This window comes from Electrona antarctica (assembly GCF_951216825.1).
Source record: "Electrona antarctica genome assembly, chromosome: 12".
Lineage (NCBI taxonomy): Eukaryota > Metazoa > Chordata > Actinopteri > Myctophiformes > Myctophidae > Electrona > Electrona antarctica.
Window position 1 is genome coordinate 44,024,046 of NC_136793.1, and position 25,009 is coordinate 44,049,054.

The 25,009-nt window shown below is 39.6% G+C and overlaps 2 protein-coding genes across 3 annotated transcripts; both read left to right on the forward strand.

Annotated features, from left to right (window-relative positions):
- Nucleotides 1-2,704: 2,704 nt before the first annotated feature.
- On the forward strand, nt 2,705-18,155 carry LOC306933151 (serine/threonine-protein phosphatase 2A 55 kDa regulatory subunit B alpha isoform). The gene is made up of 10 exons (XM_079515215.1): nt 2,705-3,187; nt 3,613-3,690; nt 5,311-5,408; nt 6,125-6,290; nt 8,432-8,544; nt 9,117-9,294; nt 9,582-9,746; nt 10,241-10,410; nt 12,422-12,513; nt 13,699-18,155. Exons 1-10 carry the CDS (start codon nt 3,181-3,183, stop codon nt 13,976-13,978), a joined length of 1,347 nt encoding a protein of 448 aa, XP_079371341.1. The 5' UTR covers nt 2,705-3,180; the 3' UTR covers nt 13,979-18,155.
- Nucleotides 18,156-18,808: 653 nt separating this feature from the next.
- On the forward strand, nt 18,809-24,436 carry bnip3la (BCL2 interacting protein 3 like a). 2 transcript variants are annotated; one of them, XM_079516679.1, is made up of 6 exons: nt 18,809-18,925; nt 20,340-20,637; nt 21,186-21,267; nt 21,377-21,483; nt 22,260-22,409; nt 22,534-24,436. In XM_079516679.1, the coding sequence occupies exons 1-6, from the start codon at nt 18,874-18,876 to the stop codon at nt 22,577-22,579; spliced, it is 735 nt and encodes a 244-aa protein (XP_079372805.1). In that variant the 5' UTR covers nt 18,809-18,873; the 3' UTR covers nt 22,580-24,436. The 2 variants fall into 2 exon arrangements, with proteins under 2 accessions (XP_079372805.1, XP_079372806.1); XM_079516680.1 differs by lacking the exon at nt 18,809-18,925 and adding an exon at nt 19,205-19,292.
- Nucleotides 24,437-25,009: the final 573 nt, after the last annotated feature.

Consider the following 25,009-nt stretch of genomic DNA (forward strand, 5'->3'; position numbering starts at 1 on the left):
ACATGTGAGTACTTTTTCCAACACTGCCTACCATGCCAGTGCAGTGGAATTTTGAACCCCTACTAGACCATAGGCTGCTACAGTAGTAGGCTAATTCAATACTGCCATCTTGTGGTTATTCACCTATTCTACAACATTCATAAAATACTAAATATTCTGTCATATTCTTATGGTATTTGCAATAAAGGGATGGTCCGGGTCTCAGGACAGTTCTGTGATGAAGCAATGTGTCCTGAATCTGATCATTTGAAGAAAAAAAATCACACCTGTGTGAAGTGGCACTAATATATTAAAGTCTAACTCACGTTGATTAGGTGATGTAATGGTGATGTAAAACAAACGGTGACAAAACAAACATTAAATTCTCTTTATTGTTAATGGCATTTAATGTTTGTGTTAGGGACAAGATGATGTAAATTTTCCCTTCATTGTCAATGGCGTTTTTAAAACAAACATTGAACTAAAAACAAATATTAATCCTGTATATAAAATTGGTGGTAGTAGGCTACATAACACCCTCAACAGCCTGTTCTTTAATTCTCCTCAAGCTGGTCACCACACACTGTGGGAGTAGGATGGAATTCCACTCCTCAACCAGGATTTGTCGCAAGTCGGTAAACGTGGTTGTATTAGTCACTTTAGCACGAACAGCAGGCAAGCTGATCCCACAAAAGTTCAAAGTTCACTTTTCTCCCTCCTTTTGCACTCCCTCTATCGGCTCCCGGTTGCTGCCCACACCAAGTACAAAACACTGATGTTGTTGGCCTACAGGCAATGAAAGGCACGCTACCCCGGCCCATACTGTACCTTCAAAGCCTGATCCAACCCTACAACCCGCTCACTCAGATCAGCTAACACAGGAAGACTGTCTGAACCAACGCTCCATTGTCCTAGCCCTAGACCTATGTAGACTCTTCTCAGTCCTGCTCCCAAACTGTGGAATAAACCCCTCAATGCAGTCAGAATCAGAACTATAGACTCACACCGTAATCTGAAGACTAATCTCTTCAGACTCCACCTCACCCCCTAGGCCTAGTAGCATGTCATCCCTCGATCCCTCTACCCCTTCTTGCCACCTTCTCTCTCGATACTAGGCTAGTAACTGACCAAGATGAAGATATGGAAGGCTACGACTATGTAGACATTATTAGTCACTCCTCATGTTTTGTTTCTTAGGTTTGTTTTTCTTGACCATAAATGTTAAATGTAATTCAGATGCCTGTTATTTCGACAGATGCCAAGGTTAATTGTTTACCAAGGTTTCTTTGACTATATGCATGCACCTCATGGTACCATACCACCACAGACGCCCTAAAAAACAGGCTCCAGACATCCCAAAACAAAGAGGTCAGGCTACTGCTTGGCCTTACTCCTATACAACTCACCTTACGCCTGTTCATTTTGATAGGTTGGGATGGCTTATGGTAGACAACAGAAACAGAGTACAGCAACTTGCAATGTGCCTGGTCTACAAGTCAAGACACCCATGTACCTGTCAAATTACTTCCTAAACATCACCGCCACACACAATCATAACACCAAAAGAAGCTATACAAATCACATTCAACCCAGATTTGGCTCAAACGGGGTTGCATTCATTTCACTTCTATGCCACAAAAATGTGGAATGCCCTACCAACAGTCGTAAAGGAATGTGAATCCTACTCTCCTTCTAAACTTACAGTATATGGGTCAATGGGTGGCTGCAATTTGAAACTGGTCCCAGGAACTCCTAACCGACTGTCCGTTGATGTGATGTTTTTATGATGTTTTTGCATAGTACCGTATATTTGTATGTCATTGTCAATTCAGATGAATTGAATATGAAGGAAGACCCCAATGGAAACAAGCCATGCTTTCTTGCATAGTACATACAGTCAAACACGGTCTAGGATAGGCTGTTGTTGCATGTTTTCATGTTTCCATTCGTTTGCCATTCGTTTGCCATTCGCATTCCATAGGATGCAAATGTTTCCATTCGCATCCTATATGTATTCAATTTTCTACGCCTTTTGAATTTGACTCAAAAGGCCTAGATGGTGCAGTGCTGTGTGACAGTGCGAGTGAAATGCCTGTGGCTGCAAGAGTTAATACTTTTCAAGCTGTTTTCCAGAACTTAAAGATTCATGTGTTGCTTGGATGAGTCTATGAATAGCCTTGGGAGACATTGGCTTAAAAGCCTGTATTTATAACTGTCACAAATGCCTGTACATTTGGACCAGTGTTGTTTTCGTCGACTAAAAATAAGACGAAAAATGCTCGTCGACTACCTTTTTTCACTGACAAAAACGAATGGAAACTAAATGAAAACTAAGCTACGATGACTATTGCTGACTACTGCTATTGTGATTGATAATAAATTATTGTCAAGACTGTTGGCAACTTGGCAGGCCATTTCTCAGCCTATTTTCTCTGATCATAAACCCCACTGTGTTCTTTCTAATACTGACAGGCGAGACATCAATCGAGTCTAGATATGGTTTTGCACATTTTTCATGATGTGCAAACCCAGAGGCTCTGCGGCCCTTGTGTATCAATGCTCAATGCTCATCCCACAAATACATGTTCCTTACAACCATTTAAAAGTGAACACCATTAATTAATTAATCGCGCGAGATTGTCGCGTGCCAAAAATCATCAGATCTACAACTCGTCGACTTGTCGCGGCACGGGACGTTGATTTCTTGTAGATCTGTTTTTTTGGCACGCGACATCGTCGTACCCGGCCGGAGAGGCTCTCTCTATTGGCTGAGATGAGGCTACGATCATCGCCGGTCGCTGAACGCCTCCCGCGTTGCGCCATTTTGAAAGTGTATGCAGGCAGGGGAGAGGCAGGCAGCCAGGCAGGGAGAGACGGGCGAAGGGAAGAAGAAACCTCAAAGTGCAGTTCAAAGTCTGACAAATAAAGCTACACGGAAAGATTCGCCGTTGACTTTTCTCTTTGTTTGTAAACTGTTTTGGAGCTGTTTAAATCATCCTCGTGGATCGTAGTGCAAGAGGAGCCCTCGCAAGGTGTTCCGGTTACAGGTTCGCTGCTGCTAACGCCTCCTCTTAGCTAGCCGCCTAGCTTCCTCCACTGGTCTCCGGTCAGTCAGAACACTACACTACAGAACCACCCCAGCCATCCTGAACAACAGGGCCCCAAACAACCCGCAACAAACACCCCCTTCCTTCGCTCACCATGGCAGGTAAAAATAAATAAACGGATATTGTTGAAGCAAACCTTATTTAAGATGTCTGAAATAAAGTTGTATTATTCTGGATAACTACCAGGTTCCCTGCTGAGCATACAGGTGATATTATTTATTGTATGCTACCGATGCTAACGCTAGTTAGCCAGCCATACTTCTAGTTGCAAGATGCTGCGGTGTGATGGATGTCTGTCTACATCTCCCCCAGAACTCAAGTTGTTACACATGCAAAACAAATTTGTAGATGCGGGTAATCACTATATCAACGAACACTTAAATGAGGTAAAATGGGTAAATGTGTGGCCTTCCTTCCACCCTCATCAATGATGACTGAAGCGAGTTAGCCGCAAGCTAACGCGTGCAAAGTTGTCAGATCATGTTGGTGTGTGTAATTTGTGATTTTGTTTTGTGCTTTCGTACAGGAGCTGGTGGTGGGAGCAATGATGTGCAATGGTGCTTCTCTCAAGTTAAAGGAGCTATCGATGACGATGTTGCCGAAGGTAGGTCCATGTGATCGATGGTTAATAATAGCTCACAGGAGCACCTGCCTTGTTCGAATCGCCTTCTGGCTTAGCTTGCCTGAAGGTAATAATATTGCTTTCAGTAAATAAATAAAAACTACATGGCGTTTTGCGCTTCTGTACTTGTAAAGCGAAGGTATTTTAGACTCGCATCAACATTGTAATGTTGTCTCATTATGAAGGGAGGAGGGTTCAGTCTTCAAAGCAATCAATGTGGTGGTTTGGACTTGTTGCAGACAAAGGGCATCTTATCATTTCCCGAAACAAGACAGTTGTTAAGCTAACCCTTTGGATATTTCAAATCACGTTGCTTGTAACATTGTGTGTAACATAGTATCTGTGTCCTGTATTGACAGTGACAATTGGGGTAAGTGTGATTCCAGGTTTCAACTAGTGGCTGAGATGAGAATCAACCTGCCTTGCAGTTCTCGATGCACTGCTTTGATCTGTGGTCTTTAATTTGAGGCATATTTACGCAAAAATAAATGTATACCCTTGGTAACATTTTTGATGGTGCATGATCAAGTTTAATGAAAAATATTTTCCCTATACAAAGGGGAAAATGTACAGAATGTCTGCTAATGAGGGGTTGGTAGTTCCCTGTATCCATTTATCCAGTGAGTATTATAGTGATGCACACAATTCTGAAATGCATCTGTTTTAGTATGTGATGGATTCTTATTTGTGACGTACACTGCATGGTTGTTTACAGTAAATTGTGCCTGAGAACAAGGGTAACTGTTAGCCTGTCCTTATTGTGTCAATACACAAAGCAATATGGAGGCTTAATCGCAAGACTTGACACTAGGCTTGTGCAAGTTTTCCTTGTTGCCTTAAAAAAACATTCCTTCATTCTCCACTCTTTCACTCCCATTGTCTCGTATGCAAGTGCATGGAGTCAAGTTGTACAGGCCTGGGGCCATTTGTGTGGAAGCAGAGCAACTTGTGTGATTGTCTATTTTAAGGATACAGCTGAGATTTGTGCCAGGCTGTGATAAAGGATTGATTGTTATATTGTGGGATTGATGATACTCGTCTTGATTCAGTAGCTGCAGATGGCAAGTCATTTTTTCTCATACTAAGGGCCAATTTTTAATGTAAACAATACTTTTCACATTGCACATGATTATAATATATCATATTATCATGCTAGAAGATTATATCGGATAATTGGGCAAAATTGTGAAACTGTTGCTATTTGGAATTTGCTGAAAATATCACTTTATAAGATGCTCTGCGTTGACATCCACAAATTCCAGTAAACAGTCAATGGGTTCCATTGCCATCTCTGGTAGCTGGGCTCTTTGTCCCAACTGTCAAAATCAATGACTGCAAACTGGGGGAAAGATCTTTTGAAAATATGACTGTGGGCACAGAAAGAAATGTCTCTGTTGGGCTTATATAGGTGGTTGAATGATTTGTCTAAAAATACATGTGAAATGGCAGGAAACAAAAGCCTATAGATTAGCCTGTAATTACACTGGTCCCATTTAGAACTAGAGAGCATTAGCATTTGCTGTAGAATTTGTCGGCACATATGGCAAATGGGGAGTGGTTTGAATAATCGTCAGTAATTCAATTTCAATGTCTTTCTGACAGCTGACATCATATCTACTGTTGAATTCAACCACTCTGGAGAGCTACTAGCCACTGGGGACAAAGGAGGCCGAGTTGTCATCTTTCAGCAGGAGCCAGAGGTAAGTTGCTGTGACTCATTAGGGTTGATGTGAATCTGTGGCCTCCTGAAGCTTTGTCTTCATGTAGACAATAGCACATTTTTGATATGTAGAGCCCTACCGATCCCAGATTTGTGGGTCCGATCCCGATTTCTGAGAGTTCTAATCTAAACCATCAATTACCAATGTTTTGACTGCCATTTTTGTAGAAAGTGCAAAATCTTCTCTTCTATTTTTTAAAACAATTGAAAATGTTAATCTAATAAAGAAATTAAATTACATGGGTTATTGTGTGAGTTTATTGTAGGTGTGACACATTGAATGAATACATCTTAGTCATCAAATAACCGGTTCAGTGTTGTAACCCATCATTAAATTATTTTTTATAACTTCAACCAAAATGCCAACACGTATCTTTGTTCCATATGAAATGGAAAGTTGTGTTTCTGGCTGCTGTACATATTAAGCAATTTCAAGATGTCTTGGCTTGGGATAAATAAATGAGCATTTATCATGATTTTGTACTTTTACCATCATTTGATATAAATTAAAGTCAATGATGAATTGACGTCTCGTTGTAGTTCTGTGATGTGACGGTTTCATGTCATTAGTCCGGCAACTCGCATTGCTACCAACCGCACGCAAAGCCACATAGTTCGAGTAATGGGATGTCAGCCTTATGGGCAGTCTCCGATATGACTTGGGAACTCACTGTGGTGTTGTGTGTCATTGTTTAGAGTAAAAATCAGCCACAGTGCCGTGGAGAGTACAATGTTTACAGCACCTTCCAGAGTCACGAGCCTGAGTTCGACTACCTGAAAAGCCTTGAGATTGAGGAGAAAATCAACAAGATCCGGTGGTTGCCTCAGAAGAATGCAGCACAGTTCCTCTTGTCCACCAATGGTTAGTAACGAGTAAGAGTGTCATAACACTGTAAAATCCTGACTGTTAAGGTAGAGGCGGGAAAATAAATTGAGCAAGTGAGGACAGCATGCAGGTGTTTTTTATTCTTTGATTTGAACGTATGCTTCACCAGTGCACATTTAGTCTTAGCTTCTCTAAAACCTGTCTGCCAGCATTCTGTACAGCTGCTGAGTGAAGACTTTATCGGTATTGTTTTTATTGCCAAGTATGTTTGTATTGCCAAGTATGTCTACTTTGGACAAAGTAGAAATTTGACTCTGAGGTTGGTGTATTACACTGAAGGAACAATATAGGAAATAAATATATATATTTATAATGACATATGAAGTTACTACAATATATGTGTACATTATAGACCTGGGGTTCTCAACCTTTTTTATAACTGGACCAACTCGGTACTAATACTTGTAAATACAGCGGCATTATGACCGACAGTACAAACTAATGCTATGACGCTGCAATGATTTAATTACATATTCTGCTTAAACGACTCTTCTAAGATTAAGGAAACACAGAAAATAGCCAAAATGGAAGACAAGACAAGGCCAAACCTTATGTGACCGGCCCACAAATCGCCATTGTTAATACTTAATTCAAATTGGCAGGTATGTGTGTGTCGATCAGTAATTTGGCTAAAATAAAATCTAAATGATGAAAAAGGTCTAAAAAATAAAATCAATTTTAATTTATAGTTTAAAATATTTTGTCAGTTTCTGCATCCCACTGTGAGAAGCCCTGAGGACCACTGGCTGCTATAAGTGTACACAGAGGGGGGTAACATATAATTTACATACCACAATGAATAAATTGACCATGTTACGACCTGGCTGAGGCACTCGGGCCGCATTTAGATGGCGACCATCTCCAGATAAAACGGTAAAGTCCTGTTGCGTTCTAATTTTTTATTGACCCTTTACACGAGAACGCACACTTTATGAAAACGCTATAATGTCGCTAGGTGGCGGTAACAGGCTGCCAAATAGACCAGTCACCCACGTACAAGAAGAAAAACCATGTAGCCCCCCTTCACGCAACCCTATCAGGGTTTTGCTTCCAGAACACAACGTGGTTGTGGCCGTCGCTCGCTGCCTGCCTTCTACTAACGCAATACGCATCGAGGTGACAGACAGACAGACAGGCTGACAGGCAGCCCAGAGCATGCAGGTAGAGCGTGCCACAGGATGGTTATATATTTTATAATACCTTAGGCTACATAAACGCTGCTGCCGCCTATCACAATTAAGGCATTTTATTTACATCATGGTTTTACATTCACCATCTGCTGATGAGCAGCACTTTGTAGGCGAGGAGGGAGGCTTGTTCAGGAACTCCATTATATCTCATATGGCTCTGCATCAATGTAATAAACATATGCGCTGTGAGCCAACGTGATCCATGATGTCATAAGTTTTGCGGATTCACCGTTTTCCCTGTTTACACGGAGAAGGGATAAAACGGCGTATTCAAAGATTTCCACTCTGGGAGGTGGTTTCACTTTGTTGCGTTTTTACCTCCTGAAAACACTGTTCTCGTCTAAAGGGACACCAGCAAACGATACTTTATTTAGCCGTTTTCTATGAACACCATTCTCGTCTAAAGACCACCTCAGACTGGGTAACAGCCTGGGCACACTTGAACTTCCATGCGCGGACAGAAGAAGCTGTCTTTTACGTAATTTCCGGCTTTTTAGACAGCTGGTGGATGAAAATGAAGCTTTTTCGGGAATCTGGCCGATGCGGCAATCTGCCGCGTGGGTGGACCTTCATTTCCATCCACCAGCTGTCTAAAAAGCCGGAAGAGACCCCGGGAGTCAGCTTCCTTTGGCTGCACATGTGCGCATGGAATCTTAGATGTGCCCATACCCTAAATCAGTGTTGCTTCTTAAAACTTAAATTTATTGAAAGTCCTTTCCATGAATCAATTTTGTATTTAACTTGATGTTTTTATTCACTGCACTTAATATTTTATGCGCGTCATCATGTTTTTGTTTTTATTCAGTTTTATGTGAAGCACTTAGTAACTTTGGGTTGATAGGTGCTTTATAAATAACGTTTATTATAATAAGTAAATGAATTTCACCTGTCACTGAACCCTGGTGATTTATGTCTCCATGTTTGCAGACAAAACTATAAAGCTGTGGAAAATTAGTGAGCGAGACAAGAGACCAGAGGGCTACAACTTGAAGGAAGAAGATGGACGTTACAGAGATCCCCATACTGTCACAACACTACGGGTGTGTAGGCTGGCAGCAAGAGATGTGACTGATCATGTTTGGAATTTTCATCAAAGCCCTTGATGTGCATAGTTTTAAAAATGTTCAAATCACTTTGGTAGAGGTTTGGGCTGTGTATAGTTATCTTGTCATGATGTAACTCCAAATATTGGTGAGATATCTTTGATAGTCTGTCCATTGATTAGAAATTTGACATTCCAAAATCTCATCCCTGTTGAGTGTTGACTTAGTCCACAGTCTCCTTTAGCACATAAATGAATGCAAACAAAACAGATTCTGCTAATGTATAACACTACAAAACCAAGTTCTGCATTATTCATTTCTTTAAATAAAAATTAATTAATTAATTTTTGATTTTGCTATTTGAAAAGAAAAAACAGCGTTCTTAATGTTATACATTGAACATAACGTTAAACAAAGTTGATTCTGACAATGTGAATTAGTACTGTCTAGTCTTTGTCTTGCACTGTATGTGAGGTCTTTTAATTTAATTAAAAGCATTTGAAGCTTGTGCGTAAGACTCCTTCCAAAACCTGAGGATTAATTGTTGCACATCTCCCTTTTGGCTTCAGGTACCGGTGTTTCGGCCCATGGACTTGATGGTGGAGGCCAGTCCCAGGCGGGTGTTTGCTAATGCTCACACCTACCATATCAACTCAATCTCTGTCAATAGTGATTGTGAGACCTATCTGTCTGCAGATGACCTGCGTATAAACCTCTGGCACTTGGAGATCACTGATCGCAGCTTTAGTAAGTCTTGTAAAGACTTCTGATTCAATGGGGAAAACCGGGAAAGCATTTTCGATTTTTGCGTTGGCTATTCAAAAAATGGCAGATGCACAAGCTCACATCCCGTCACTTTGTGCATGCTGCAAGCTTGTACATCTACCATTTTTGAACACCAATTTGATGTTTTATTATGGGGTTGGGGGCATGGTGTGAAAGCAACTACCTAGGTTCCACTTGTATTTAATTTGTTAATTTCTATGGTTCCCTGGGAACTAGTGTAGTCCCTTGACCTGCAAACCTTTTTTCAGACATTGTTGACATAAAGCCAGCAAACATGGAGGAGTTGACTGAAGTGATCACAGCAGCGGAATTCCACCCCAACCAGTGCAACACTTTCGTCTACAGCAGCAGTAAAGGAACAATCCGATTGTGTGACATGAGGGCATCAGCACTCTGTGATCAGCACTCCAAAAGTAAGCGACATTTTCCATGTCTACCATGCCCACAGGTGAGATGTTGAAAGCTGTGACAGAACCAATGTTGAAGTCGGGCGGAGGGGGGGGGATATTACAGGAATAGACACTGCCAAAATTAACGCAGATGCAGCTTTCCTTCTGTTACAAAGTGTTTTTTTAATGGGCACACAGCGGCCACATTGAAATAGCTAATGTCTCTTTAAATCTTCTAACGGCTCCTTTAACTGTTCTAGATTCTGAATACAATGTTAATTGGATAACTGTGGCAAGGCTAGCTAATAAGGACTGCCAGTAAGGACTGACCTCTGGGGATGTATCCATTTATGGGCTTACTACCCATTAGTACCTCTTCCTTTTGTTCGAGTACTGCCTTTTTTCCCCATTCAGACATTGTTCATCTCAGATTAAATGATTACTGAACAATTCCAGACAATTATTTTCAGACTGACCATGGTGTGCTAAACTGACGACCATCCCCATTTTTGTATCAGTGTTCGAGGAGCCAGAGGATCCAAACAACCGCTCGTTCTTCTCTGAAATTATCTCCTCCATCTCGGATGTGAAGTTCAGCCACAGTGGACGTTACATGATGACCCGTGACTACTTGTCTGTCAAAATCTGGGATCTCAACATGGAGACTCGGCCAGTAGAGACGTATCAGGTCTGTGTATGCTGCATAATTGATATGATTTTTGGTACTGCAAGCTGAAATTCATTGTTCTTGAAATAATTACTTTTATCCATGATCATTAATGTTAACAAATGTTGAATTGATAGTCCTTCAGGTTCATTTCATGTAGGCACAGTAAATCTAGTCGTTTGGAGGCTTAGACCATTTCGCCTTGCTTATTTTGAAAGCAATGGCTTCTCAAAAACATTTCTATCATGGAAAAGTTCATTTTCAAGGGGAAACCTTCATATATTCTAGATTCATTGCACATAAAGTGAAATATTTAAAACTTTTTTTAGATGATTATGGCATACAGCACATGAAAATCTAAAATCCCTATCTCAAAATATCAGAATATTCCATGAGACCACAAAAAAAGTTTTATTATGCAGTAATGTCGACAATCTGAAAAGTATGTTAATTTACACACGTAATACTTGGTCTGGGCTACTTTTGAACAAACAAGTTAATTAACCCTGAGCGGCAAGGACTGAGTTCTCCGTTCAATCAATAGAGGGTATGTGCGTGACATCATCAAACCAGGAAGTTATGCAGGAACGCCTACTGAGTGGCAAAATACTACTTTCCTGGCCTTGACAGCCCATACATCCACACAGAACAGAATCTGATTGCATTAAACAACGTTAAACAATGTTAAACTCACTTTGCCTGTTGCTTTGCCACTCGATTTGCCACTCGATGTGCCATTCACTTTAAGCATGCGCATACCCTCTATTAGTAACGCCCAGTGCTCAGGACGGAGATCGCATCGCTCCACAGGCTGGGAGCGTCTGTTGCGCAACATTCGATGTTTTCCGGTGGGACGTCATCGAAAATGTTCCCCATTTTAGCGGATGAGATCGAAAATCTTAAAACGTGAATAACTCTTGATCTAAACCATTCCGTACAATTCTAAGTAATGATTATGTGTTAGACGGCCCATCGCGGTCCCGTCGCTAAGCGCGTTAGAATGAATCATACATCCCGTTGTTGTCATGGTTGTTTTGGCTACATCAAGCTACTTCAGCTTCATCCGGGATAGCATCCGGTCCGTCGCTAAATGTGCTCCGCTGCTATAAATCGCTGAGCTCTGATTTAATGGATTAAATAACCCTGGGCGTTCGGGGGTTAATGGGACGTGGCATGGAGGTGATCAGCCTGTTGAGATGTTATGGAAGCCCTAAATGCATCCTCTTGATAATGTTCACTGTTGAGATGTTATGGAAGCCCTAAATGCATCCTCTTCATCACTGTTGAGATGTTATGGAAGCCCTAAATGCATCCTCTTCATCACTGTTGAGATGTTATGGAAGCCCTAAATGCATCCTCTTGTTAATGCAACAGATTCTCTGCGGGGTTCCTGTCAGGCCAGTTGGTCAGTTAAGGACAGTAATACCATGGCCCGTACACCAATTACTCGTAGTTGGCACGGTGTCCAGCTGGAAAAGGAAATTAGCGTCTCCATAAAGCTTGTCAACATACAGAAGCTCAAAGTGCTCTAAAATGAAATCTCCTCCTAGATGGCTGTGTGTGAAGTTGTCCCTGTCAGTGATTATTTAGGATACCATGTCATCTGCTAGTGTTGGTCCACTGTGATTCTGATTCTGTGTTTTATCAAGTCCAAAGTCATCACTGCCATGAATAAAACATTGCATAGCTGGGTGGGGCATGCATTTCCAACTTGCATCGTTCCCGAGTAGGCAGGTGCCCCCGGTCTAGTACAGATAAATTAAGAGAAACTGCAGTTGGTGCTTAATTGTTTAGGTTTGAATTGTACCCTGGATGTCCGCTCACTATACTGCTCCATCTGGTGGACAATTTAAATGAATACACTTTTATTTCTGACATTTGGTGAGCCAAGATACATTTTCTGTCCTTAAGCTTTCCTGACATGAATGTGGATCAATAATGAATGTTCATCAATTCATTGTGTACATCCTTACTTTGACATTTTCATCATAGTATGAATTTCGACTATCCCTCAATTGCTTTCTTCTAACAGGTGCATGAATATCTCAGGAGTAAGTTGTGCTCACTCTATGAAAACGACTGCATCTTTGACAAGTTTGAGTGCTGTTGGAACGGTAATGACAGGTGAGAACCATATTTTCTTGTGTTTGGTGTAAAACCAGAGATTAAAGTTGTGATTGTTATGAAATAGTAACCAAATGTGCAGTTGTGACTTGTGACTGGGGCAGCGGTGGCCGAATGGTTTGCGGAGCGGTCTTGTTATCGGAAGGTCGCCAGTTCGTATCCCCGGACCGGCACGTTAAAATTACCACCACTGAAGTGCCCTTGAGCAAGGCATTGAACCCCTACCATGAAATGTTCTATGAGCAGGGTCTGGCTGTAAACAAGTTCGTCGAGCTTAGTCCATTCACCCTGGGTAAACAAAGAACTTTGCTTTTGCTTTGACTATCTTTTTTTCTTCATTTTGTTCTCTATATTTTGTTCTCTATTTTGTTCATCTTCCGAAGTTCCTCTGGCAATATCCAAGGCACATAATATGCATGACATACATTTTCTTGGTGGTTCTATTTAAACACTCTTTAAAACCAGCAGCTACAGGCCTTCGGAAGCACTGTCTATATCGGCTCCATGCTGAGCATATGGCTGTCCTAGTAGAAGAGCATATGCGTTCATAATGGAGTGAAATCATTTTTCTTTTTTACAATCCTTATTTTGGGCATGTCATTATATGCACATTTCCCCCCAAACTAGTAACAGTAGATCTACAAGCTCACAATAGGACTTGTTGTGAGTTTGTAGATCGTCTATTATTGTTATTTGTCATATGACGGGACAGGACTTGGTAAGTAGTAAGTACATTTTATTTTGGTCCACAGAGCTTAGACTTTGCCTACTCATTGGAGAGTAACAAATGTACAACAAAACAAAATGTTTCTAGGCTTCATACTATGTGGCTTACTGACCACATAATATGATTCCAGTTTACACAAGGATAACCTACTCTGTGGCTAATTGGCCGCAGAATATGGTTCTAGTTGTACATTAAAATATTGATATACATATACCAGTTATCAATTATCATTCACTTTTATATATTCAATTAAGTAATTGAATATATTGAATTGGTTGTTAAGAGTCTTAAGACTGATGCTATTCCTGCCCCACTACTAGAGAGATGTGCTGAGAGATGTATTGTGTGAGCAGTGACCAACCTTGCGTGACGTCATGTATAGTTTTCGGTGGTCACATCTTCACCGAAAACTGGACTATGAATAGGCCTTTATTCTCCCTGATTTCATTCCCTTGCAGCGTGGTGATGACCGGCTCCTACAACAACTTCTTCAGGATGTTCGACCGAGGCTACCGGCAGGACATGACCCTGGAGGCATCGCGAGAGAACAGCAAGCCACGGTCTGTCCTGAAACCTCGCAAAGTGTGCACAGGAGGGAAGCGCAAGAAGGATGAAATCAGTGTGGACAGCCTGGACTTTAACAAGAAGATCCTCCACACCGCCTGGCACCCTCTGGACAACATCATTGCTGTGGCCACCACCAACAACTTGTATATATTCCAGGACAAACTGAACTAGCATTTGCTGAACCAGTCAGATCCCAGTTTCTGCTTAAGCCCCACTGCTCTGAACCACCACCCATCCCCACCCCTCTCAAGGACATTATCTGTTTTGATGGCTGTTTGAGGCTGAGTCCCCACATCTTGACTGCAGAATCAGATTTTTCTTTTTCTTTTCTTTTCTTGAATTGTATATGATGGGTATGGGTATATGTCAATGATGAACTCATTTGCTATCATGCAATATGCCAGAGCAGGCCAACACTGGTGCATTTGAAAGTGTGACCCAAATTGGTGCAAACAGAATCCATAGTCATTTGTCTGGACCTGGGGATTCAGCCTTAATGGGATTCCTCTACTAGGAGCACTCCATCCATACCCCTGCTACCATATTTTAACTCTTGTTCACTACATCCCAAACCAAAGGGAAATGTTTCTTGAGTAAACTTATTTGGCTCTGTCACCATTACTGCAATGTTATTTTGTGCCATCATGACATGATTTTGTATGTCATAATTACCAAGTATTTTTTTTCTCTGTAGCTATCAAGTGTCTTTTGTTTTGGATAGTTTTGCTTTTCTCATCTTTCCGTCACAATTGTTTTGTGTAGGCCTAGAACACTGCAAATGCACGCTGTTAGCACTCCATATTTGCCCCAAATTGTGTCAAGTTGCCAATTTCACTTGCCTCTCCCTATTCCCTAATGTACAGTACAATGATACCCCTGACATGGACAGACTAGCGTCTGGCAAATGTCATATCTAGATTTTAATACAGTGTGAGGGTAGGCTATTTCTTGTAAGCATGGTGTCCTGCAAAAGAAACTTCATTCAAAGTGATTGAAAGCACTCGAGCTCAGTCCTTTGAGATTGACAGGCTGCTGTCCTTGACCTTTTTTAATCCTGAGACACTCAAGACATTCACCCATGCTACAATACTAAAAAGTCATGGAATACTATCACACAAATGGCCAAACCTGTAATAAATTCCATGCCAATGTGTTTATAAAGTCTAATAGTAACTATTTTCACAAAGGTTTAATTATGCCTTAAGTTGCATGCGAGGGGTCAAACCATCTGTTTTTCTTTCTAAATTCCTATTTATTTTGCACCAAAACCACTCTTTGGCATAAAGACATCAGGTATCTGGAGAAGATGGGCTACTCAGTGGAGAGACATTGACCCTTATGGGTGGGTGGAGGGCAGTACACAAGTGTACCGGGTGTCTTGGCAGGAACTCCCCGTCCCTGTGCTCCCCCCTACCTCCTGAGGCATTTAACAATGTGAAGCAGTGTTGCTGTATTTGAGAAATTTAAATAAACTAATGAAGTTACTCTTTAACATGCACCCAGAAATGTATATCCACCAAGGACTGGTTTTGGTGCAAAAGGATGCCGAATCATGAAAAAAACACTAGTTTGACCCCTCACATGCTACTTGTTCCCTCACATGCTACTTAAGGCAGAATTAAGCATTTTCCCTGCATGAGGTTGTAGCCTTGCAGGTACCCCAACTTTAAACCGCTGTCGTGTGTTCCCTTAGGTGTGTTGAATTTCAGCCTTTTGTGAAATGTGTTACTAGACGGACACCTTTTAAAGTTTAAACACATTGGCGAATACATTTATTCCATGTTTTTGTAATCTCCCCCGACTATACAGGTGGGGTCACTACCTATCGAAAGTCATAGTAGGGTGGTGTGGCCTATTCCCCATTCGTCTGGCACTTCTGCACCAATCTTGTAGTGGTGAATGCTTATTGATCGCGATACCATATGGATTTCTTTCTTAATTTTTTTTTCTTTTTATGATTTCTTTTTTATGATGTTTTGTATTGTAACTGTTAAAAGAAAAAAAGAATCACTATAGCTGGTTTATTTTTGTATGAATTAAGGCAATAGGATTACAGTCTGATCACTGTAGTTTCTTTAACTGTACGTCTTGGACTGATCTGTAGAAGGTGAGCACGTTGCCTTAGTTGGTAATCGTTTGTGTCACGTCTTTGGAAGCAGTTTGTCCATTCCGCTGCGTGGTTGGAGGAAAGCTAGAGAACATTTGTGTGAAATCAAGGGAGTCTGGTTGTTTTGATCGTTGGCTGTCCAAAGAAAAGTATTTTCAGGTGTCTGTACCTCTTCATAAGCACTATACCATTTTAATTTGGCTTACTGGAGCTAGTCTGGAACTGATTTGGATGCTTCTGAGTTGGTTGGATCTTAGTTTGGATCCTTTGAAGTTCCCTTTTGTGTGCCATGGTTGTTTGTGAGTCATTTGCTCGTTGTGAAAGGACGTAATCGAAAATAGGCCCTTTTGGGTCTAAATGGGAATGGCATTGTTATCTTGTCTAACAGTTAAATCTAGCTCAGTCTAAAGCTAGTCAAGTTATTTGACTAGAGAGAAGTTACTGATTATTGTTACTCTCAAATCATGCTGGGCTCGTTCTTATGTGAGTTGGTCAAAAGGAACTTGTGAAGCACATCACTTGCGGACAATTATGTTGAAACGATCATTGGTCCTAGGCTAGCTCACAGCAGAGGGTAGAGTAAAGCCTAATTTTTTTTCTGCTGTATGATCATGTCACTCAGAATCAGTTATTTGTGGCTAGTGACATGGTTATACGAAGTATATAAATTTGTCATAAAACACAGCAATACTGCTGTTTCTAAATCACCCTGTGGTTCATTCACATGCTGCCAGTTTTCTGGAGCGAGCGGGTAGATTATAGCACAAGTATTTTCTTTTTGTAGAACACTTGGATGACAAAATAGCCATTGAATCGGCATGAAAGTTGTTTTGTTTTTTTCCCACTGGATCATATTTATATTGGGTTAACATGTTTCACTCCTCTAGAGAATTGATTCCCACTCACTAGCAATGACACCATTAACCACCAGTACTTATGGCTGCTATATGTGGTTTTACGCTAATGTTGTGAGTGTCACTTCCTCAGGGCTCTGGGTAATGTGCGTGTCATGAGACAGACACTTTGCAAACCCTTTTTTTTTGTTCTGCAGAATGATTGCTTTTTTCTTCGCTCAAGGATGTGAATACATGAGGGTCAGTAAAGTTATTAGTCTCATGTCATTTGCTCATAAATATGCCTAACGTCATACCCTTATCCCATTCCATTGTCACATCACATACGTTGCATCAGAATGATTCAACCTGCCATTCAGAAGTGTTTTGTCTAATGATCAGCCACCAATTGATAGGTGTTCATTTTATTGAGGTCGGTTATCAGCTTAGTTCAATCTATTGTTATTCACTGATTAAATGTCTTTCTTTCTCATCTGAAATGCCAATTTAAATCAAGTCATTTTACTGTTCAAAGGGTTCTACAGTTGAGTTGACCCAAAAAGGACTGCTTTTACAGGAATATTCAGATATACTCTATCAAAAAACTGTACATGTTTCAAACTACATACTGTACATCCCAATCTGCACGTTTCACCCAACTAACAGATAAAATGGTTATCACAGCTAAATAGGGATGTTCTCTACATCATACTTTCTGCCACTCCCCAAACATCTTCATAGATATTGTGCAAGGCTATGGTGCAAGACCACAAAAAATGTAATTCAATAGAACCCTATTGCCTTTGTCATAGCATTTGAGGAAAAAACAAAACAGATAATCAAGTATGTTTCTTGTATTTACTGGCATGCCAGACAGGAGACTGCTCAGGGGAATTTAACCGCTGCTGTCCAATTAAAACCTTGTCTCTTCAACACATCAACTTTTTAGGAATTCAGGAAAAACAGCCTTATTTTCAGATAGTCAAACTTGCGTTTCTGAAAACATTTTCAATGGGTTGTGAATGGGATTCATGCCCTGGGGTCATGAAACGCTCTACCTATAAAGGACCATGTAAACCTTCAATTCAAATAAAGAAAAAAGAACACCAAAATTGGAGTTATGAGGTTTTTCCAAGACGGCAGCACTGCATACATATAATGTATCGAGAGTCGAAACAAAATGCACTTTTATTTTTGTGAATTTCATTAATTTGTATGTTTTTATTTCTTTCAAGGGGCTCTTGAATAAAGATTGTAGGAGATTTTTGGTGATCTGTTGCAAAAAGAAATCAATACAAAAGGTTCACTGTATAGCTCTGTTTGTCTTTGTCAAATGGAATAAAGTACAATTTAGATCAAAAGTAATACAGAATTTCAAACATGGATTCTGAATAAAAAGAAAACCTGAGTCATTATTTGTGTTAAGAAAATGTATTGAGTGTTATACTTTTTTTTATAATTTTGCAGGACATTGAATTACAAACCCTAAAAGGTTAATTAGGTAGTTGGCATTTATATAATCTGTAAAGCAGTTAGTTAATTTTACAATCCCTGCAGGGATGACCAATAATGCTGAGAGTCAAATACACTGTTATAAGAAAGATCCCTAGACACATTTAACATTCACTTGCCCTGCCCACTACTATTCTTCCACTTTGAAATATAGCCATTTCTTTGTGATATATTGAGGTAACGCACATTGACAGGAAAGCAGATATAGTTTTGTAGAATACTATAGATCTAAAAAAATAAATAGGAGAATTAAAATGAAAAACACTGAACAAGAACACCCAAAGACGTCAAAATATCGGTATGAAAAATACCTTAAGTAACCCTCCTGACTCCTGAGCCTCCTCCAAAATAAAGCAAAACGATAAAAAAAATTACTCCAATGAACCATCACTCCTTTTATTTTACAGGTTTATTATGGGAGGGAGGGGGGAGAGAAATTGATGACGCATAGGGAGATGGAGAGACAGTCTGCCATCAATCCATCCTCCCATCGCTGATCCAGGGTCAGTTTGAGGCGCGCTCTTCTGTCTGGACCTTTGGGTCGATTTTGCGCCTGCGCACAGTGTAGTTCGTCTGCGTGTCATGTTGATGAATGTTAAAATTGGGTAGTCAACATGTCTACCGCTGCTGCTGAACGAAACAATAACGAGGAAACTGGACTTCAAGGTACGTATTACCGCACACTTTTATCCGCACGTTTGGTATCAAAAAGTGTAGTTTGAATATGTTTTCGTGATTGTTCGCGCATTGCCTGGGTCCAGTTGCAATTATGATGTTTATATTGGAAAAGTTACATCGCGTATAGAATTTCCTTTTCTTCTGGGCGGGGCGGAAGCGTGATGTTAATATGCGTCATCGTAAATGCTCCAATGGAGTTGCGCTAAAGATTTGATTGATTGAATTTCAACCAACCATAGCTATACGAATCTGCGTTGGGAGGGCTGTAGCTATAATAATAATAAACAAGTTTCAGACAAAAGATGAAAGAAATATTAATTTGCCAGTCGTGGAATTACATTACTGTCATTGATTAGTGAGTAAGCATTTTTATTGTGAAAAATGTTATGCATTTTCAGTAAATGTTATAAAAGTAACGTATTATTTGTAAATAACAGTAGAATATCATATGGCCAAAAACATAGAAAACCCAAAGTGGGACATTGTCTTTCGTGTACGTAGCCTACTTGCATGCACACTACAAGACTAATTGTGCAAGACTATTTATTTTTATTTCATTTTTTAAAGTAAGTAGTTGTCTGTCCTGATGAAGGTCTAACGATCGAAGCGGGGTTTTTTTTAAAGTTCCTGACAGGGTGCTCTTCTTTGATGTCCGTATCAAAGATCCCCTTTTGAAAGAAAGGAAGTAAAACTGACACGTTCAGTGTGTCATTATTAGGTTTAGAAAGATGGCATCGAGTAATATCTATGTCTATATAACTCGAAATGTTTCGGACAGATTTCTTTGTCCATCAATTGTCCAAAACAATTCCAAAACGCAACGAAGCGAGAGGTTTGTTTACATCATGTTCTACTTCTACTCGAGGAACAGCGCAGCGACTCGCAGCTTATTTTCTGTTATGCAATATAGCTCATAAGGGAATGGACCACCTCGTACGTGTATATTATATTTAACTTGTAACTGTGGATCGTCATCATACTGTATAGCCGAATCACTAGTATCAATAGTATGTTGTGTAGTAGTAAATGTGTAGTCTCACATCATCGCACAAGGTTTACATTCTCTCTGACTCTCCGCGACTGCTGGCTGCTAGGGGGATTGCATAACTCCACTCCCTCCACCCCTATCTGGAAATAGGAAATGTGCAACCTATTTCTGGGGCAGTGGCACAAAGAGATCTATGCTGCAATCTTGAATGCAGTGCTAGCCTAGTGCTAGTCTACAAATGCAAAATGAATGAAAACGTAACAATAATACAGTATGTATTATTATTTTTTAAATCTCTTGAGTGATTTTATTGATGGGGGGGGGGGGGGGGGGGGGTCCCTTTTGTGGTGTTATATGTATTGCCAAGATTTGCACAAATGAACCCTGAATTCACCCCGCTTGTGCATACTATAGGGTCCTGGGTGGAGCTGGAGATGAACGGGAACAACAACACAGGGATGGGGGGTGTTCAGCCCAACCCTTCTGTTGCTGGAGCCACCGCCGCAGTCGACCAGCTGAATGGCAACACAGGGGAGAGTGAAACTCCACAGACCATACTGGACCATGTTGTGTCAGAAGAAGAGATCGATGAGAGCCTGGTCGGTGGATTGGAGCACGTGCCATCGTCGTCGTCCATCCACAACGGAGACATGGAGAAGATCCTGCTGGATGCACAGGCTGAGTCTAGCCGAAGCAGCTCTGCCTGTAATAGGTATGGATCAGTGGTGGAAAAAGTACTCAATTGTTTTACTCATGTAAAAGTAGAACTACTGTGTTACAAGAGTTAAAAGTCCGGAATTCAAAATGTACTTGAGTTAAACTACAAAAGTATTGGTATCAAAATGTACTTAAAGTACCAAAAGTAGAAAGTACTCATTATGCAGAATGTCCCGTTTGAACTTTTCAAATGTATCAAAATCTTTTGAAAATAGCCGATCTACAAGCTCACAATGCGTCGCATCGCTGAAACATGGCCAAACGACACATGGACGCAATGTATAGGGTTGAAGTGGTTAATGTATGTTTTGTTATAATAATCAAAATCTACACAGTAACTAGTAACTAAAGTTTTCATAAAAATGTAGTGAAGTAAAAGTACAATATTTGTACTGGAAAGTATTGGAAATTGGAAATACTCAAGTAAAGTACAAATGAAGGGCAGAGAAAATGTCTTTGTCTTCCCAATACCAGAGCATTCATTTCTGTCTATATTGTTTAGTTGTTTTTAATATGATCTTTTTTCTATAATGGCTCTCTCAGTCCCCCCAGACCACCCAGTCCAGATCAAGATGAGGGTCAAATCATGTTTGATGTAGAGATGTCAAGCGCAAAGGAAAGCCAGGTAAAACACAACAGAAGTCGTTGTTGTTGTTATTATTATTATTATTATTATTATTATTATTATTATTATTATTATTATTATTATTATTTCTGTTACACTTTATCTGTAGTCAGAGGATGAAGGACCATATAAAGAGGTTGAGGAAGATATCCTGATGGAGAAGGGGATAGACTGGGTGGCAGATTGGTCCAGCAGACCAGAAAACATTCCTCCAAAGTAAGTAAAATGTATTATACTGTGTAGCCTACATTGAACAAACATAACTACTCACATTTGGTTGAAGTGGTAAATGGCACTATTTACATCATACATCACTAAACCGATTATTCAGAATTTTATCATTTGTATTATTATTTTGGATCGATCAATCAATTATTTGGTTAATTGTTTCAGTTATTCTTTTACACTCACTCACCATTCACTGAACACAAATATTGCTTGTAGTGGCCAATTGTAGAAATCAAATAAAACCAAATCAAATGGTCACTTTTCCAGGCAAAAGAACAATTCCGTTGTCAATGCAAAGTTTATGTTTGTGTAATGGTTTAGTTATAAAACGAATTTAATTGTGGTTCCTGCTGCCACTGTTGCTTTGGTAAAAATCCATAAGCTCAGGTGCCCAATGTGTTAACCAATTAACAACAAAATATGCTAAACAAGAAAGTGATTACACTAAACAAATTACTAGCAAAAGAACATTCTAGTTTCACATCTAATCTAAATACAGCTAAAATCTAGAATAATCAAACAATATGATGTATTGTAAAAAATAAAGGTAATGGGTCACACGCACCAAGGCTGCGTTTTTATTTTTGCACGATGGAATGACAGATGTTTTGGCTATCGAGCCTTCATCAGTGTGATCATAAGAGCGGTGGTCACAAGAAAAGTTATCTATTATTAGTAAGACAACAATTCAAAACTAATAACAAATAAATAGCTCCTACATTCCTTTAATCGATTGTTTAACTAACCCATTAATTCTTTTTCAGGGAGTTCCATTTTAAGCATCCCCGACATTCATCATCTCTTAGTATGAGAAAGAGCGGGGTTATGAAGAAAGGTGGTGTCTTCTCTGCAGAATTTCTCAAAGTCTTCATTCCTTCCTTGCTCATCTCTCACATTATTGCTCTTGGCCTTGGGTGAGTCAGAGTTTATACACACCGGCACCGCATATAATTAGAATAATCTGTATGCATTGTAATATAATCATTTTAATACTAATAACTGGTTAAATTTAATTTTGTATATTTGTGTTTTTCATAGGGTTTACATTGGAAAGAGACTTGCCACGCCCACCAGTTCATACTAAATAGTAAAAAAAACAACTAAGCAGAGTGCCTGTGTGTGGTGTCAGAGTTGTCCTATCTACAAGTTGTTCAAACAACCTCATGTGGTCAAGTCGTCTCTCTCCCTCTCCCACATTTCTCTTCATGTTTGCATTTAGTTCTGTCAAAGTCTAGATTTGGTTTTGGACACATTGCAAAATGTGGTTGCACTGCTTCCCATTCTGGCACTGTATGGAATATTTTGCATTCACTCACATTCAGTCACTATCAGTCCAAAAGTTAACAGACCCTTCCTGCATGAGAGAATATTACTGATCCTGTCAAACAAAACCTAATTTGATGTCAGATGGCCTGGGAGTTTGGGATTTACTAACTTCCATGCTGATGTTTTGGTAGACTTATTGGAAATCTGGCAACCTAATCCCAGTGCAATTTATTGTGAAAAGGAGGCCAGCTGCATCTCTGCCTTAGTGTCCCAGTGGGCAGATTTCCTGAACCAAAAATATGCGGACATGTCACAGAAAATAATTAATTTGGGTTTGAGAGTGAGGGAGCTTATTGCATTGACCTTTTATGCTCAATATTCATGGAAGTTATAGGGAGCACAAATTGTGCTGGTCAGTGGGATTAGTTTTTAAATTCCACACTTTTTTCCCTAACAACAGAAGTTGTATAATAGTGGTGGTCAAGGGTTGATTTAGAAGCTTTATGTTTCTTTGTTGAATGTTGGGAAACTTAGACACTCTGATCAAGTGTGTAGGCCCAAAGGTTTCTGGTGGGGAGCATAGATGGTTGAATATTTTAATGGAAATCACTGGCTGGATGATAATTTAAAAAGCTAAGTATATAATATCTTTTGTTTTATTTTATTTTACCTACATATCTTTCAATAACACGCAATACCACAACCGTGGCAACGTGCCAAATTTGTATGTCATTCACCTCTGCACATGGGTGATATACTATATTTTCTTCTGAAATGTTGAAATATTTTAAATATATGTGAAAATAATTCAAGCTGTGACCTTCCTCTAAGAAACTACACCTCTGTTTTACATTGTATAATTTGTGTATTCATTATCATATTACTTACATGTGTAGCATATCTTAATTATTGTGGCAATGTATTTGTTGCCAATGTTTGTTTTTTGTTTTCTTGTTGTTTAACAATCGCCATTTTGATAATTGCTCAACTGGCAGTGGTAGGTATGAAAACATTTTGGGGGCCTCGTTTATGAAAGTGTTTTTTGACTTGATCCTAGAAGCCATCTTATGACAATTTCAAAGGACATGGTGCAAAACATTTATTATACTATACAATTATTATAGCAGCCATGTCTAGAATTAGATTCGTTTTTAATATATAATGGAAAATCTGTTGAATCTGATTTTGACATCAAGAAAACCTTTGGCATCGCTCACAACTGTGGCTTGGATTTGGTCATGAGCACAACATTTGCACATTACCAACTTTTATCAATGAGGTGCCACCTCTCCTGTTGACTGCTTTAAAGGAGAAGAGGAACATAATTGGTGTGTTGAAGATTTGCTTGCCTCTAATCCAGATTGTTTGCATGCCTTCATCTTGGTACTAGCACATTTATTGCCTAGATTCTAGATTCATTGGGTTGTAATAAGCTAGATCAGTTATATATCATTTTAATTTTATATGCATTGTTATTGCTACTTTTTATACAGCACAATACACTGACCATTGCTTGTAGGCAGGGCAGGGCCCTGAGAAATTCCAAGTATTATTCAAGTGTTCATTCAAGCAGTGATAACGGGTAGCAAGCATTGAGGGTTGTGTTAAAATCAAAGGTACAACTACATTGTAATCATGTTCAAATACTAACATTAAAATGTAAAATTCCCCATAATGTTCTACAGTACTGTCTTCCTTTAAGACAAGTAATAATATATATATATTTTTAGTGGCATAGAACCTGTCAGCATGAAATGCATATAGAGTGTATTACTGAATGGACAAATTAATGCAAGCTCGGCTCACATAAGGCTTTTGAGCCCAGCTTAAAGTCACTTCACAATTTTTCTTGAATTGAATACATAGGACCACAATGGAAACAAGCCCTCAGGGCAAGTGTCATCATTGATTGTATAATCATACCACTTTTTGCAAACTGTTAATAAAGTATTCAATATATCTTGTAAATTGCATAGTGTAGACTGCAGAAAACTATTATTATTACAGGGATTAAACATTTTTGTAAACTAAATTTACCATTCACCAATAGTGATTGGTAAATAGTGCATCTAGATTTAGAATGGTGAAACAGATGACAACATGCAAAAGATAAAAATAAAGCATGTATTTTATATTGAGCATTGGGGCGGGGCACTGCGCATGCTCAATGGTTTTTGTGGCTCTCGTCTCGTGCTGTCGGTACCTCTGTTGTTGGTCTCAAGGGACCTGGTAATAAATAATACTAATA